Raw genomic sequence first — 16,653 nt, 5'->3', positions numbered from 1 at the left:
GGGTAATGTGAAGTGCTGTTTTCTACCCATGTAAACCACGTGAGCGTTAGCCCTACCCGCGGAACTACAAGCAATCCAGAAAAAACTCGTTCTTGCTGTGAGAAAGAAAAACTGCCAGATTGGAAAGGCAATTTTTATTAAGCTTATTAACAACTACAATCATGGACAAAACCCTTGGGAAGGTCAGGACTTTTGACCCCCCCCCCCCCCCTTCCCTATTCAATGTTGTGCAAAACTGAATGGTTTTATTGGGAAATTGTTGTGTTACCTTCCAACATTGAATAGGGGGGAGGGGGCTATATAAGAGAAGGTGAAACTATTTCTCTTGCGCTTTAACAGAAGCGGGTTGAAGTACAGCTCTGATGCGGTTCATTTACCTAACCTTCCCAACTACTTTTGTCTATGATTGTAGTTCACTATTCTGGCCTAAATGACAGTGTTTTACGTGCACCTTTTTTCTTGTAATTTGCACGGGCACCGGGGATTTTTGTTTGTATTAATTAATGGCCCATATTTGTATCAAAGCCTAGGCCTGCTTTTCAATCTCTACCATGTACATTTATTGTCCATATAATAAAAAGAAAATTACACGTTAGCTCGAAGGTATGCATTATATGTTCTTGCCAATCGAACATAAAATTCACATCTTCTCGCCACCGTGTAATATCCTCTTTACGCCTGCAGCGTAGTCCTCATATCTGGACTTACCATCCTCTTTTGTGTTTAGCCCTCGACGTGTTGGTATATGGCGAAGACCATTACTCATTGACGTATCTATAAGTCCAAGACAAGAAGGTAAACTAACTTGTAGACGGAAACTTATGACGTAGACCTTATTACCGTATGATCTCTCTCGAAGTTATCCTTTCCTCGGACCGTCTATAGTTGAAACAGCCTTACCACAGAGCATTGTCCTTTTAATCAATCAACGCACACTAACTGAGTGGCATTATGAAGGGAATTCGTGCCTTTCGACTCTGCACCAAGGCTACTGCGAGAGTTGACGAAAAGACCACGACTAAGGCAGCGGTAGTACCGCAAAACAATAATAATAATGGTTAAATGGAAAAAAAAAAAGAATAAAAAAAGAATAATGTTTCAAGTGAAGAACGCTTTTAGGGAGCGTTCAAAAAAAACGTGTTGGGGGGGGGGTGGGGGTTTTTGTACGATAACAAAATTAAATTTTGAAGTAACGTTTCCCTTGACGATGCAGCGTCTCCCCCCTCCCTTTCCCCTCTCGAAACAGGAAGTGGTGTTTCTAATAGTAGTAGTAATAATAATAATAATAATAATAATAATAATAACAACAACAATAATGATAAGGTAGAGGTACATTTTAGCTTTGACGGTAGAGGGACACAGCAAGGAACTGGTTTGTACTTTTCACCGACTGTTCCCTCGTTTTTCTAATCAGAACAACAGTAATGACATTTTTAATATATTGCACCGCGGGATAGAATGGGTGAGTTGGCAAACTTGAGGCCCAAAATATCCACCCTTGAACAGGATTTGAACCCATGACTGCACGATTGCCCAGTACTTGCTCTAAAAACCAACCGCGAACACAACAACCTTGGAAAAGCTCCCCCCACTTTTCGTTTCGCAATTTAGAATCGGTGCAAAGTAATAAGAATGGATTTCTTACTTGAAGTCACCTTAGGTGACCGAAAGAGCACCGTCTGTAATTGGTCTGTATCGTTGCCGAACGTCGACAGGCCGAAGATCTGTGAAACAAGGAATACTGCTATAAATGTGGAGCCAGGAGGGGAGGACAATTTACTTGGAGGAATCTGGAGCAGCTTCCTGCTATCTTTATGCGAGGAGTTATGATGCGCATTCAAGCCAAGCTGGCCGAACCGTTTTTCCCCGCAAGACATTTGCTGCCGCAGTCATGTGCAAGCTGCTTGATGACTTGCCGGTGCGTTAAAAATCAAAGAACAATCTAACGATTAGGCTTCAATGGTCGTTGTTCATTTATTCGTTGAGCTGTCATAACCCTGAACTTGCTGCTTCCCTCCGAAACCGTTCACTACTTACCAAACAGCTTCAAAGCCCTCGTGAAAACCATTTGTTTAAGAAGACTTTTACAAAAAGTACCTTCTGGTGGTTGGTTGGTTGTTGACCAGTGTGGGCCAAGAAAAAGATCAAGAGGTAAAAAAACATTTTGGCTGCTCGGTAGGCTATGAGGGATTTCAACACGACAAGGGTGGACGGATCCTCAGTTCTAGTTGCGTAACGATCCACCGTTCTATTTATCAGGAAGGACCTCGATCCTTGTGACATAAGAGCCGTTGAGAACCTGGAACTTCGATTTACAACTGTTCAACTCACCACTACATGGATCTCCTTTTCCTTCCATGAAGGGGAAATTTTTATTCTTGTTGTGTTCTGAAAAATTAAGATAAGACATGCAACAGTTTAAAGTTAAGATTGACAAAGGGACCGGAACGCCTGAACTACCCTTTCCAACTTCTCAATCAGTCAGGCTTGACTCTGATAGAAAAAAGGTACCCCAGGGAGCGGGAATTTGATATTCAGTAGGTGCCTAAAGGTGAGGCATTTGACAATGTCTTCCACAAAAATATCAAATTCCTCTGGGTCTGCCCTACACCATACCCTGGGACATAACATTGATAGGTGCTTGAGCCTTTCCTAGAATCCTAAATAGAAAAACGTGTTCTTGGAAGTGCTGAAGAAATTCTGCGCCAATGATATTAACCGTCGAACTTTTCTCGTTGCTGTCACACAATGTCTTTTCTACATGTTGAACTCTGTCATATGCCATACCTTTGAAAAGAAAGAGCTTTTCGGTTCTACGGAAGAACCAAGAAAACTGCCAAAATAGTTAAGACAATATCCATCCCAGGGTTCGGGAAAAGCTGCAAAAAGAAACAAATTTGACGGTTAACGTAAAGTATCGATGACTTGATTTGCTTTCATTGTTAATTTCACTTTACAGTGTCCCCAATTAGTGCTCCAGCGCTAAATCGACTAGAGACTGAAATAAAGTTCCTTTCCTTTCCTTTCATGACAAGGTTACCAAATCAACACAGAAGCTCGTGACCTTGCCGTGCTTAACTCTGGATTAGAGCTGCGGTTTTTTGAGTTTAAAAAACTCCTTATTTGGATGTAACGTAGCTCGTGTATTTGCGCGTGCAGCACGTCGATCTAATTTTTTGTCCATATTTTGGCATAAAATTGGTGTCCTAAAATGCCCAGCTCTGTTCCAAGGAAAAGAGTTGCGAGTTACATGCTTCAAGGTCATAAGCTTCTGATCAGCATGAGTAGCTAGTGTTATGTGTAAAAATGTAAGTGTAAAATGTTATGAAAATAGAGGATGTCACATGTCCGCGCGGGGATGAAAATGATGAAATGATGAAAAAGTGGTTACCAACCGCTAAAACACGCATGTTGTGTAACACGAAACAAGATATGAAATTTATGAAAAACAAATCATGATAATGTCAAATTTTTCAATAAAAATGTTAATGTAGAAGAGAAGAATTATATTAAAGCACAAAAGTATCTTACAATGAAGAGAGGAAGCTCGCGTTTTATTGGCTAATCGTGTTCGTTACCATGACGACACCTAAGCGCTATCCACCCTTCGAACAACTGGGCCGAGCTGAAAATATCTCTCACGAGTGAGCGAAGCGAACGAGTGAGAGATACTTTCAGCACTAGAAGATAAAATTCCTATCCCCGCGCGGCCATGTAATATTCTTTATATAATACATGGAAACAGACGCGCGAGAATAAAAGCGAAAAACGTTTGTGCAAATGGAGTCCCATGGATATGCTTTTGATCCGAAAGAAAAGACCGAAACTCAACAATGGAGCGAACTACATCAGAGCGAAAGTGTTTTTGTAAAATAAATTTTGCACCTCTAAACAAAACCAGTGACAAATAAAACAATACTTCTCCCTCACCTAATGGCGTCCACTGAATCACAGCATACCAGCTTTGATTATTCCCTTTTTCCCGAAATGTGACGTTTACGTTTCTAACAATCAAGCGAGGATCAGCTTTTATCTTAATCAGACATTCTGTTGGAAAAGAAAATAAGCATTGTAGAGACCATTTCCTGACGCTAAGCAAATGATGAGGGGAAAGATCTTGAGAGAGGTCCGCGGGGTGCTCTTCTATTAGGAACTTTAAGATTTACGAAGCTTTGTCGGCAACGAGAATACCACAAAACATAATATCACTGGTTAAAAGAGGAAAAAATAATATTGCTGCATGAGCCGCACGCATTTTTCCCTTCACAACAACAACGTGAACTTACCAAGTTTCCAAAATTCATTAATAATTCATGACCCTAACAGCCTATCAAAACACCGATAAAACGACACATGAATAAGCTTTATATCCTCACAAACCACTCCTCGTTAGTATTCTTTATATAAAGAATACTAATAAGGCATAGCTTGTTTTTCTTGTATGCTGATATTCACCTCTCACACGTGATTAAAAGCCATGTTTTTCAACGAAAACAAAAGAAAACGTTTGCATAATAATAGAGTTAAATTCCCGAAGGATTTGGTCAGGGCTCCAACATGGCCGCCGTTTCTTTGTTTAGGGGTTCCAACATGGCGGCCGTGACGTCATGTGAAAACCCAGAATAGCCCCGGAAACACCTACACCGGAAGTGACAAATGCCATACTTCTTACCGGAAGGGAGTAATATTGTTCTTATAACATTTTTATGGCCGCTATTCCTCTGTGTAGGGACACCATCATCGCCGCTGTGTCGGCGTCTCTTATTAGATGAGTATTCACGAGAAATCTTCGATAAATGCATTCCTGCAGCATATTTCACGCAGTTAGACTTACCGTACTCTTTTTTGTTCATCTGTCGACGTACTCGTGGACGGCGAAGCTGAAGAGGATTTCTCCTTGAAGTATCTGTAAAACCTAGACAAAAGGGTAAACTAACTTGTAGGCAGGAACTCATGCTGTGACCCAGGGATTATAACTTTCTTATCCCTCCAAGTTACCGGTATCAGACAATAAGAACAGCCTTTCTGCCAAGTTTTGTGCCTCTCAACCAATCAAAGCACACGGTGTCTGTTTACGTCACTTATGCATAACATAACCCTTTCACTGCCATAAATGCCATTGACATTTTACTGTGTCTAACGCCAGGCGAATTTTCCGTATTCCGGATGCTACCCCATCTGAACTTCTCAATGACTACGACAAGACCTTTTACCACCGATTTCTCCCCAAAGAGACTGATGAAATATTTTTCCCACGGTACTTTTGAAACAGCAACAGTAATCAGTTAGCACCGTAGGAAAATCCCGGCCCCAAAACGGCTGCTGTTTATTAGTCGACATCAAACCTCAGTAGTTTTATTTTTTTTGTGATTTATATATTTGTAGGGTGCTTTAAGTTAGGGGAAAACAGCCGCGGTAGAAAAAACAAACAGCACTGAAACTACAAGGTTACGTTTTTACAAACGTTGGCCGTGTAGCACTTATATTTCAACAGAATTATCTATTGGAGGGTAATGTGAAGTGCTGTTTTCTACCCATGTAAACCACGTGAGCGTTAGCCCTACCCGCGGAACTACAAGCAATCCAGAAAAAACTCGTTCTTGCTGTGAGAAAGAAAAACTGCCAGATCGGAAAGGCAATTTTTATTAAGCTTATTTACAACTACAATCATGGACAAAACCCTTGGGAAGGTCAGGACTTTTGACCCCCCCCCCCCCCTTCCCTATTCAATGTTGTGCAAAACTGAATGGTTTTATTGGGAAATTGTTGTGTTACCTTCCAACATTGAATAGGGGGGAGGGGGCTATATAAGAGAAGGTGAAACTATTTCTCTTGCGCTTTAACAGAAGCGGGTTGAAGTACAGCTCTGATGCGGTTCATTTACATAACCTTCCCAACTACTTTTGTCTATGATTGTAGTTCACTATTCTGGCCTAAATGACAGTGTTTTACGTGCACCTTTTTTCTTGTAATTTGCACGGGCACCGGGGATTTTTGTTTGTATTAATTAATGGCCCATATTTGTATCAAAGCCTAAGCCCGCTCTTCAATCTCTACCATGTACATTTATTGTCCTTATAATAAAAAGAAAATTACACGTTAGCTCGAAGATGTGAATTATATGTTCTTGCCAATCGAACATAAATTTCACATCTTCTCGCCACCGTGTAATATCCTCTTTACGCCTGCAGCGTAGTCCTCATATCTGGACTTACCATCCTCTTTTGTGTTTATCCCTCGACGTGTTCGAATATGGCGAAGACCATTACTCATTGACGTATCTATAAGTCCAAGACAAGAAGGTAAACTAACTTGTAGACGGAAACTTATGACGTAGACCTTATTACCGCATGATCTCTCTCGAAGTTATCCTTTCCTCGGACTGTCTATAATTGAAACAGCCTTACCACAGACCATGTCCTTTTTAGCCAATCAACGCACACTAACTGAGTGGCATTATGAAGGTAATTCGTGCCTTTCGACTCTGCACCAAGGCTACTGCGAGAGTTGACGAAAAGACCACGACTAAGGCAGCGGTAGTACCGCAAAACAATAATAATAATGGTTAAATGGGAAAAAAAAGAATAAAAAAAGAATAATGTTTCAAGTGAAGAACGCTTTTAGTTGGGGGGGGGGGGAGGTTTTCTACGATAACACAAAATTAAATTTTGAAGTAACGTTTCCCTTGACGATGCAGCGTCTCCCACCTCCCTTTCCCCTCTCGAAACAGGAAGTGGTGTTTGTAATAGTAGTAGTAATAATAATAATAACAACAACAATAATGATAAGGTAGAGGTACATTTTAGCTTTGACGGTAGAGGAACACAGCAAGGAACTGGTTTGTACTTTTCACCGACTGTTCCCTCGTTTTTCTAATCAGAACAATAGTAATGACATTTTAAATATATTGCACCGCGGGATAGAATGGGTGAGTTGAGAAACTTGAGGCCCAAAATATACAGCCTTGAACAGGATTTGAACCCATGACTGCACGATCGCGCAGTACTTGCTCTACAAACAAACCGCGAACACAACAACCTGGCAACAGCTTCCCCCACTTTTCGTTTCGCAATTTAGAATCGGTGCAACGTAATAAGAATGGATTTCTTACTTGAAGTCACCTTAGGTGACCGAAAGAGCACCGTCTGTAATTGGTCTGTATCGTTGGCGAACGTCGACAGGCCGAAGATCTGTGAAACAAGGAATACTGCTATAAATGTGGAGCCAGGAGGGGAGGACAATTTACTTGGAGGAATCTGGAGCAGCTTCCTGCTATCTTTACGCGAGGAGTTATGATGCGCATTCAAGCCAACCTGGCCGAACCGTTTTTCCCCGCAAGACATTTGCTGCCGCAGTCATGTGCAAGTTGCTTGATGACTTGCCGGTGCGTTAAAAATCAAAGAACAATCTAACGATTAGGCTTCAATGGTCGTTGTTCATTTATTCGTTGAGCGGTCATAACCCTGAACTTGCTGCTTCCCTCCGAAACCGTTCACTACTTACCAAACAGCTTCAAAGCCCTCGTGAAAACCATTTGTTTAAGAAGACTTTTACAAAAAGTACCTTCTGGTGGTTGGTTGGTTGTTGACCAGTGTGGGCCAAGAAAAAGATCAAGAGGTAAAAAAACATTTTGGCTGCTCGGTAGGCTATGAGGGATTTAAACACGACAAGGGTGGAAGGATCCTTAGTTCTAGTTGAGTAACGATCCACCATTCTATTTATCAGGAAGGACCTCGATCCTTGTGACATAAGAGCCGTTGAGAACCTGGAACTTCGATTTACAACTGTTTAACTCACCACTACATGGATCTCCTTTTCCTTCCATGAAGGGGAAATTTTTATTCTTGTTGTGTTCTGAAAAATTATGATAAGACATGCAACAGTTAAAAGTTAAAATTGACAAAGGGACCGGAACGCCTGAACTACCCTTTCCAACTTCTCAATCAGTCAGGCTTGACTCTGATAGAAAAAAGGTACCCCAGGGAGCGGGAATTTGATATTCAGTAGGCGCCTGAAGGTGGGGCACCTACTGAAGGTGGGACTCGGTCTTCCACAATAATGTCAAATTCCTCTGGGTCTGCCCTACACCCCACCCTGGGACATAACATTGATAGGTGCTTGAGCCTTTCCTAGAATCCTAAATAGAAAAACGTGTTCTTGGAAGTGCTGAAGAAATTCTGCGCCAATGATATTAACCGTCGAACTTTTCTCGTTGCTGTCACACAATGTCTTTTCTACATGTTGAACTCTGTCATATGCCATACCTTTGAAAAGAAAGAGCTTTTCGGTTCTACGGAAGAACCAAGAAAACTGCCAAAATAGTTAAGACAATATCCATCCCAGGGTTCGGGAAAAGCTGCAAAAAGAAACAAATTTGATGGGTAACGTAAAGTATCGATGACTTGATTTGCTTTCATTGTTAATTTCACTTTACAGTGTCCCCAATTAGTGCTCCAGCGCTAAATCGACTAGAGACTGAAATAAAGTTCCTTTCCTTTTCTTTCATGACAAGGTTACCAAATCAACACAGAAGCTCGTGACCTTGCAGTGCTTAACTCTGGATTAGAGCTGCGGTTTTTTGAGTTTAAAAAACTCCTTATTTGGATGTAACGTAGCTCGTGTATTTGCGCGTGCAGCACGTCGATCTAATTTTTTGTCCATATTTTGGCATAAAATTGGTGTCCTAAAATGCCCAGCTCTGTTCCAAGGAAAAGAGTTGCGAGTTACATGCTTCAAGGTCATAAGCTTCTGATCAGCATGAGTAGCTAGTGTTATGTGTAAAAATGTAAGTGTAAAATGTTATGAAAATAGAGGATGTCACATGTCCGCGCGGGGATGAAAATGATGAAATGATGAAAAAGTGGTTACCAACCGCTAAAACACGCATGTTGTGTAACACGAAACAAGATATGAAATTTATGAAAAACAAATCATGATAATGTCAAATTTTTCAATAAAAATGTTAATGTAGAAGAGAAGAATTATATTAAAGCACAAAAGTATCTTACAATGAAGCGAGGAAGCTCGAGGTTTATTGGCTAATCGTGTTCGTTACCATGACGACACCTAAGCGCTATCCACCCTTCGAACAACTGGGCCGTGCTGAAAATATCTCTCACTCGTTCGCTTCGCTCACTCGTGAGAGATACTTTCAGCACTAGAAGATAAAATTCCTATCCCCGCGCGGCCATGTAATATCCTCTATATAATACATATTGGAACAGACGCGTGAGAATAAAAGCGAAAAACGTTTCTGCAGATGGAGTCCCATGGATATGCTTTTGATCCGAAAGAAAAGACCGAAACTCAACACTGGAGCGAGCTACATCAGCGCGAAAGTGTTTTTGTAAAATGAATTTTGCACCTCTAAACAGAACCAGTGACAAATAAAACAATACTTCTCCCTCACCTAATGGCGTCCACTGAATCACAGCATACCAGCTTTGATTATTCCCTTTTTCCCGAAATGTGACGTTTACGTTTCTGACAATCAAGCCAGGATCAGCTTTTATCTTAATCAGACATTCTGTTGGAAAAGAAAATAAGCATTGTAGAGACCATTTCCTGACGCTAAGCAAATGATGAGGGAAAAGATCTTGAGAGAGGTCCGCGGGGTGCTCTTCTATTAGGAACTTTAAGATCTACGAAGCTTTGTCGGCAACGAGCGAGAATACCACAAAACAATAATATCACTGGGTTAAAAGGGGAAAAAATAATATTGCTGCATGAGCCGCACGCATTTTTCCCTTCACAACAACAACGTGAACTTACCAAGTTTCCAAAATTCATTAATAATTCATGACCCTAACAGCCTATCAAAACACCGATAAAACGACACATGAATAAGCTTTATATCCTCACAAAACACTCCTCGTTAGTATTCTTTATATAAAGAATACTAATAAGGCATAGCTTGTTTTTTTTGTATGCTGATATTCACCTCTCACACGTGATCAAAAGCCATGTTTTTCAACGAAAACAAAAGAAAACGTTTGCATAATAATAGAGTTAAATTCCCGAAGGATTTGGTCAGGGCTCCAACATGGCCGCCGTTTCTTTGTTTAGGGGTTCCAACATGGCGGCCGTGACGTCATGTGAAAACCCAGAATAGCCCCAGAAACACCTACACCGGAAGTGACAAATGCCATACTTCTTACCGGAAGGGAGTAATATTGTTCTTATAACATTTTTATGGCCGCTATTCCTCTGTGTAGGGACACCATCATCGCCGCTGTGTCGGCGTCTCTTATTAGATGAGTATTCACGAGAAATCTTCGATAAATGCATTCCTGCAGCATATTTCACGCAGTTAGACTTACCGTACTCTTTTTTGTTCATCTGTCGACGCACTCGTGGACGGCGAAGCTGAAGAGGATTTCTCCTTGAAGTATCTGTAAAACCTAGACAAAAGGGTAAACTAACTTGTAGGCAGGAACTCATGCTGTGACCCAGGGATTATAACTTTCTTATCCCTCCAAGTTACCGGTATCAGACAATAAGAACAGCCTTTCTGCCAAGTTTTGTGCCTCTCAACCAATCAAAGCACACGGTGTCTGTTTACGTCACTTATGCATAACATAACCCTTTCACTGCCATAAATGCCATTGACACTTATAGATTTTACTGTGTCTAACGCCAGGCGAATTTACTCATCAATGGGGAAGCCCTGGGCGGTGAAAGGGTTAAACAAAACAAACAGAACATGTACCAATGATGAGCTCCTTTCAAAGGTACTTTTTTTCTTTAAAAATGTCGTTAGTACGTTAGTACTTGTTGACTGCCAATACTCCAGCCTCCAAGTGCTGACCCTTCAAATGAGGAACTTAAAAACCTTTTAAGTTTTCGACTTTATTTCTTAATAAGCTATGATGTGATTACCTTCTTTATTTCTGTCTGAACAAATTTCATCACATGGAACAGCGAGGAATTCCTGACAAAACAAAACGGAAGACAATAATGTATCAGACGAGAACATGACGTGTAAAGATCGAAAACAGGTTGCAACAGATCAGTGTGCTTTTTGCCAATCAGTTATCAATTCATAATTAAGTAAAGTACGATCGTCCGGGTGAGTGTAGTCCTGAGGAGGACTGTTTGAGATGGCACTGACTGACTTCCGCTCAGGTTGTCGAAACGAGAACCTGAGGGGAAGTCATCTTCAGAGTCAAGAGTCAGAGTCAAGTCAGAGTCACTTGACTCTGAAGATGACTTCCGCTCAGGTTGTCGAAACGTCAGTCAATGTCATCTCAAACAGTCCTTCTCAGGACTACACTCACCCGGACGATCGTACTTTACTTAATTACGATATGACTCCTGGGTTCAAACCATTTACGAGTTATCAATTCGTTATTTGCGATTAACGGCAAGAACTTAACTTGAGTCATTTCTAAATATGAGTGATCGGTATAAAGTCAGTGATCACAGTGATAATAAGAATCGGATGCACTTATATACAAAAATGCCCTTCAAGGGGAGTTCTCAAACATTAGGCTCTTATAATCTCCGTAGCATACATCTGGGAGTTAAGCGACGACAACAGTAACATCAACGAAAAACTGAATCCAAATGACAATTAGCGCTATCGCAAGTATTTCGTGATTATTCCGTCTTTTACTAGCGATCCATCCCGTAACTGGAAGGGAAAGACCATTTTTGAAGTAATATATAGATTTAGCCAAGCCTAATAATTTAAAAGCGGAGCTCCCGGGTTTTTCATTCTTTCAATAAGTTAACCTTTCTTGTGCCTGCGATCAAATGAAAACCCTTGATGAGATGAAAACTTGAGCCCGCGATATGGTCACGTGATACTAGTGACATTGCCCTGCGGTCGTACGGTGACCAAAAACCAAATTTTCTCGCACAAATGGGTTACCATATTTTCTGACCCATGGTGGTTATATGCTCACGTTGTCGTCGAAACTTAAAATTTGTTGATTTCACGTTGTTGTTTTGTGGAGTACAGCAAAGAAATGCACGGAAATTCAGTGTGCTGCACGTGCAGCGCGAGTATTTTTCCTTTTTTAACCAATCATATTCTTGATTTGTGGCGTTGTCTTTGCCGCAGCCGTTGTTTTTGCCGTATCCGTCGTCTCTGCATACTGCGATTTTCATACTTCTGCGGAAGTCGCGCCAATGGCCAAACCACAGATGACGAGATAAATTGATGCGTGACATAACCCACCAATCAGTATCTTTGGTTCCCAAGGTACATTCGTACATTCGAACTCGACGCCGATGGAAAGCGATGGAATCTGTACGAATCTTTTTACTGAATAATTTCTAAAAAAAACATATCATAATGGTGTTCGAACTATACAGGCTTGAAACTTCTGGACCCAGCCTGAGATTTTTTTTTTTTGTCATTTACATGAGAACGGTACAGAGTTTACACGAACGCGGTTTCATTTGTTTCGGCCGCATCGTTTCGATGCGGTAATGCCTTCTGTTTACACGACACCGATCGAGACCGTTGGCGAAACTGGGTCGGTTTGAAAACGCTGCCAAAACTGAAGCGTTCTCGAAACGATACGTTTTCGTCTGTTGTGCAAATGGCGAAACCGCATCGATTTGAATTCGGTTACTATTTTGTCGTGAAATTTGCATCGTTCGATTCAAAATGGTGAATTTAGTAGGAAGTGCAGAGCTCGGTCATACCATCACGACTTTGATTTTCTGGCAAAAACGGTTTTGAGTAAACACTTTCCGGCAAACCGCATCGATTTTGACGCGGTTTCGAAGTCGTGAAACCGTATCGATTTGAAACCAAGTTCGTGTAAACGCTGCCTGTTCCGACCGGTCCAGCAACCGAGAAGAAGTCAGCCCACCAGACTGGTCTCATGTAAACACAGAAAAAGAAATGTATGGAGGCCTATACGAACTGATGCCGGTCTGAGTTTGTCTCGGTGTCATGTAAATATCCCCTAAATTGAAACCGGTTTACAGTTGATGTATAGATGTTTTCACGTGATGTGACGGAGGCCATACAGCGGCCATGTTGAAGGAGAGAAACACTCTTTTGACAATCGAAATGTATCAGTTTTTATGGAAATTCCTTCTCTTGTTTTAGTATGCAAATATGGCTGCTGGTCATATGAGCGAACACTCTATAGGACGTTTGTTAAATGTTTTTGAGGGTTCGCTTCAAACAATTTTCTTACCTTATCAGAAAGAGCACAAATGTAGAGGATCCTCACAAATATTGTCAAGATTTTCAATTGTTTTTTTAGACTAGATCTTGGCAAGAAAGATCGAAGGATCCTTGTTGAGTTCGTTCTAAAGATCTTGGGCGAATGATATCTTCCGTAATAAGTAACCGTCAAGTTTCTCTGTTGTAAATATTTTATTTTTTTGTTCGATAATAGGGAAGATATCTGTTTACAAATTTCCAAATGTTCCAGTCACAGAAACAAAAGACCCTTTGTTTCGATAGGTGACGTCAACAATATCATTCTTATATTTCACGCACTTGATGTGAATCGCATACAAAAATGAAAAAAATTAAAGCAATACAACAACAATAATAAGCACAAAGCCCTTTACCTTTACCGTGCAATTATGGTAGTTTTTCGTGTTAACCCGGCATAGTCACCAAATTAAAGTTTGACACGTCAGTTCCGATAACAAGAAGCTTCTGGCAAGGGTTGTACTTAAGGCGATATTAACAAATTCGGTTTCGAATTCGCGTGGAATGCACTGTGCACGACTTCAGTTCAGTAATCTTTAAAAAAATAAAACATAATGAAACAGTCGATTGTCCTTTTAAACAATGACAAGCTGTCACAGAGCTGCTTAACGTGATATTAATAAACGCCGTATCGTAAAGTTTCGCGTAGAATGCACTGTACGCGTTTTGGGATCAAATATAAGAGTTCTAAAAATGAAATGTTTTACAGTGAGTTTCACAGTTCTTCCTTCTTTTCGGAGTAATCTTTAAGAAAATAAAACATAATGTACTTTTACACAATGACAAGCTGTCAAAGTGCAACAATTAATGAGGCACGTATCCATATCCTGGGTGAAATTGCTCTTTGAAGGAAGAAACGAAAGACTCCTTGCATCAATTAAATTCATGTTTTCATCAATTGAAGAAAAATACTTGAAACAGGACAGTGTTTTCGCAACCCAGCGAATTTTATCCGAATAGATATCGACAAAATTAGCAACTCTTGGCTATGTCACGCTAGAAGAATGCGTCACAAGGCAAAGAAGTTGAGTATCTTTTTGGATTTTTTGTTTCGTCAGAGAGCATGCATTTCTTGGCAGCACTTTATTATAATTTCCATAACTTTCTCTCGCAACCTGAAGCTACAATTTGCAAAGTTCAATGAAAACTGAAAAGTACATTCCATTTCTTGGCTTTCGGTTTATCGCCACATTTTTCTATTAAACTTTTATACTATATTCTCGTCTTTTTTCTCGTGTGAAAACGGCCTCTTCACTCTTGATTTTCTTCCTTTCAGTCGTTGTAAAAGCGGAATTCCGGCTGAAATACTCGGAAAGATTTCTCTCGGTGGCCTTATGCCAGGAACTTCAGGTGACTTTTTAATAAATTTTCTCTAAAACCGAAAACAATCTACTGTAACCATTTTGGACAAACATACAAGCAGAAAGAAGAAACTGAATTACCTAGTGAGCCAAGGCACTGTGTTTATCATATCAAATAAGAGGCTTTAAGAACAATTACAAACCACTGACGGCAGAAACTAAAGAGGAAAATCATAGGGGGATCCTAATTTCGGACAACTCACGTGAAAAATTCATGAGGCCAACTCGTGGGCTTGGAATGCCCCTAAATTTCTCCATTTATTAAACTATGGAGCCCATTCATTCATTGATTCATTCACAAGAAAGTTTCGAATTTATGCCTCGAGTCACGTTTTAAGCAAAGTATAGCAACGTCTATCGTTACACAAACCTACAAAAATGCGTATCACAAAACTGACAGACTCTCACCATGACCTCAATTCGCACCGCACGGTCCTTGCACGTACAAAAATGATGTCTTGCGCTTGTAGTTGATCTTTGTAATTCGTTCATCCCAGCTGTCAGCGAGAACAAAAGGCATACTGCTAGCAAGCAGTGGATCATTTCCGTGACTGGTTTCGATGGCGGACAGAGCGGAAATGATGGAGATAAAATATGGAGGAAGATTGTGGATTGTTCGTTGTGGTCACTGCATTAAAATCGATCTCGCCACCCCAGCAACCAATATTTTGTTTACTGTGTGAACACTCTGTTCTTGGTATTTGCTCAATGTAATAAACCGAGCAGTGTTGTACCTGTAAAAATACAGCAAGAGTTAAGACATGATGGGTTGAAAATGGACTAAACCTAAGTTTAAGATTTCGAAACACGAATTCCTTTGCTATATTGTCAACCGAATTGAAACGGGTTCAAGATGACCCCAAAAATGGCAAAAGTAGTACTGTATATGGTTTGCGTACTTACAAAATCGTTCTCACATCAACACTTCGACTGTGAGTTTCTCTGGCGTCTGCTATTTGGTTGGACGGCTCTCCATTTTGAACAGAATTGAGCGATTCAGGCGAAGTCCAGTGGAGTTAGCACGGTGTATCACAAATTAGATATCGTGTTACAAAGCTCCGATTGCGGAAGTCGATTGGGGCTAAATTAAGACAACAGATTAGATATTACTCCCTTTGATTGATAGGGTCCACATATTAACCAAATCAATAAAATGGAGACGATCACCTTGGAAACAAAGCACTTCTTTGTCAACTCAAACAATCTCAGCAATCATGCAGCTCAACCTCACGCAATCGCGTAAAACGTGCTGAAGAACAACGTACTCCGAAACCGATGAGGTAAAAATAAAAAATTTCCTGTCGGAAGTGAAAAAGATAAAAAAAATTCCAATCTGCAAATGATGTTTGCCATCACTTATGCAAGATTATTCGATATTTTCTCCTTTTTGTTGAGCGGTGGTCGGTTTATGCCTTCTGTCTTAGGGCCTGATTACAGGGGGGTGAGTTTCAGCCCGCGCTGAAATTTTGTTGCGATTTCATGATGAACTTCAGCCCGGGGACAAAACGCAAATCTGCGTGAGAAAATTTACGGAGATGCGAAAACTCAATTGATGCGCATGCTCACGTTCCTTTTTCAGCCCGGGCTGAAATTTCATTTCGATTACATGGACTTTCTGCATATTTTAACGCCGGTTTGGCCGGGCTTACTGAAACCGGGCTAGGATATTCAGCCCGGGCTGAGACCTGCTCCATGTAATCGCCACTTTCATTTCAAGAAGATTTCTTTCAGAACCCGGGCTGAAATCTCAGCCCGGCTAACCGGGCTGAAATTCTCCATGTAATCAGACCCCCACGGTCTTGATTCTTATCCCGTTTAATTTTCAAAGTGGAAGGCGTTTTAAGCCTTGAGTTGAAATGGATGGCACTACATTTTTGGGTCAATATAAACTCGATCTTTTATGCATAAAATTGGGATACATTTCACGACTTGTAATTTCTCTCTCTAAAAACTGCACATATTTACGTCATAGAAACCACTTCCCAACACATCAATGTGGTTATCAGCGGCCATCTCTGGGGCAACCCACGGGAATGGTGGCGTATTTGCCCCAGAGCCCGGGGGATTTGCGTTTTTAAACAAACCTCCCCGGGACCTACCCACGGGATT

The 16,653-nt window shown here is 40.8% G+C and overlaps 1 protein-coding gene across 12 annotated transcripts in view; it reads right to left on the bottom strand.

Annotated features, from left to right (window-relative positions):
* The window catches only part of LOC138014230 (uncharacterized), a 31,496-nt gene extending 15,892 nt beyond the window's left edge, over window positions 1–15,604 (bottom strand). For 11 of the 12 annotated variants that reach the window (XM_068861260.1, XM_068861262.1, XM_068861261.1 and 8 more), the window contains exons 1-15: window positions 15,448–15,584; window positions 14,953–15,278; window positions 10,879–10,930; window positions 10,320–10,400; window positions 9,410–9,526; window positions 8,265–8,356; window positions 7,798–7,854; window positions 7,112–7,190; window positions 6,216–6,281; window positions 4,835–4,915; window positions 3,931–4,047; window positions 2,788–2,879; window positions 2,332–2,388; window positions 1,646–1,724; window positions 709–774 (exon numbers count right to left, since the gene is read on the bottom strand). In XM_068861260.1, the coding sequence (XP_068717361.1) occupies window positions 709–774; window positions 1,646–1,724; window positions 2,332–2,388; window positions 2,788–2,879; window positions 3,931–4,047; window positions 4,835–4,915; window positions 6,216–6,281; window positions 7,112–7,190; window positions 7,798–7,854; window positions 8,265–8,356; window positions 9,410–9,526; window positions 10,320–10,400; window positions 10,879–10,930; window positions 14,953–15,087 (1,171 nt within the window). In that variant the 5' untranslated portion in view covers window positions 15,088–15,278; window positions 15,448–15,584. Of the gene's footprint in view, window positions 1–708; window positions 775–1,645; window positions 1,725–2,331; window positions 2,389–2,787; window positions 2,880–3,930; window positions 4,048–4,834; window positions 4,916–6,215; window positions 6,282–7,111; window positions 7,191–7,797; window positions 7,855–8,264; window positions 8,357–9,409; window positions 9,527–10,319; window positions 10,401–10,878; window positions 10,931–14,952; window positions 15,279–15,447 lie in introns of all 12 variants that reach the window. The other variant, XM_068861259.1, reaches the window with a different exon arrangement.
* Between the last annotated feature and the right edge of the window lie 1,049 nt (window positions 15,605–16,653).

The sequence above is a fragment of the Montipora capricornis genome, chromosome 8 (assembly GCF_036669925.1).
Source record: "Montipora capricornis isolate CH-2021 chromosome 8, ASM3666992v2, whole genome shotgun sequence".
Lineage (NCBI taxonomy): Eukaryota > Metazoa > Cnidaria > Anthozoa > Scleractinia > Acroporidae > Montipora > Montipora capricornis.
This window is presented reverse-complemented; position numbering and strand designations above follow the sequence as displayed.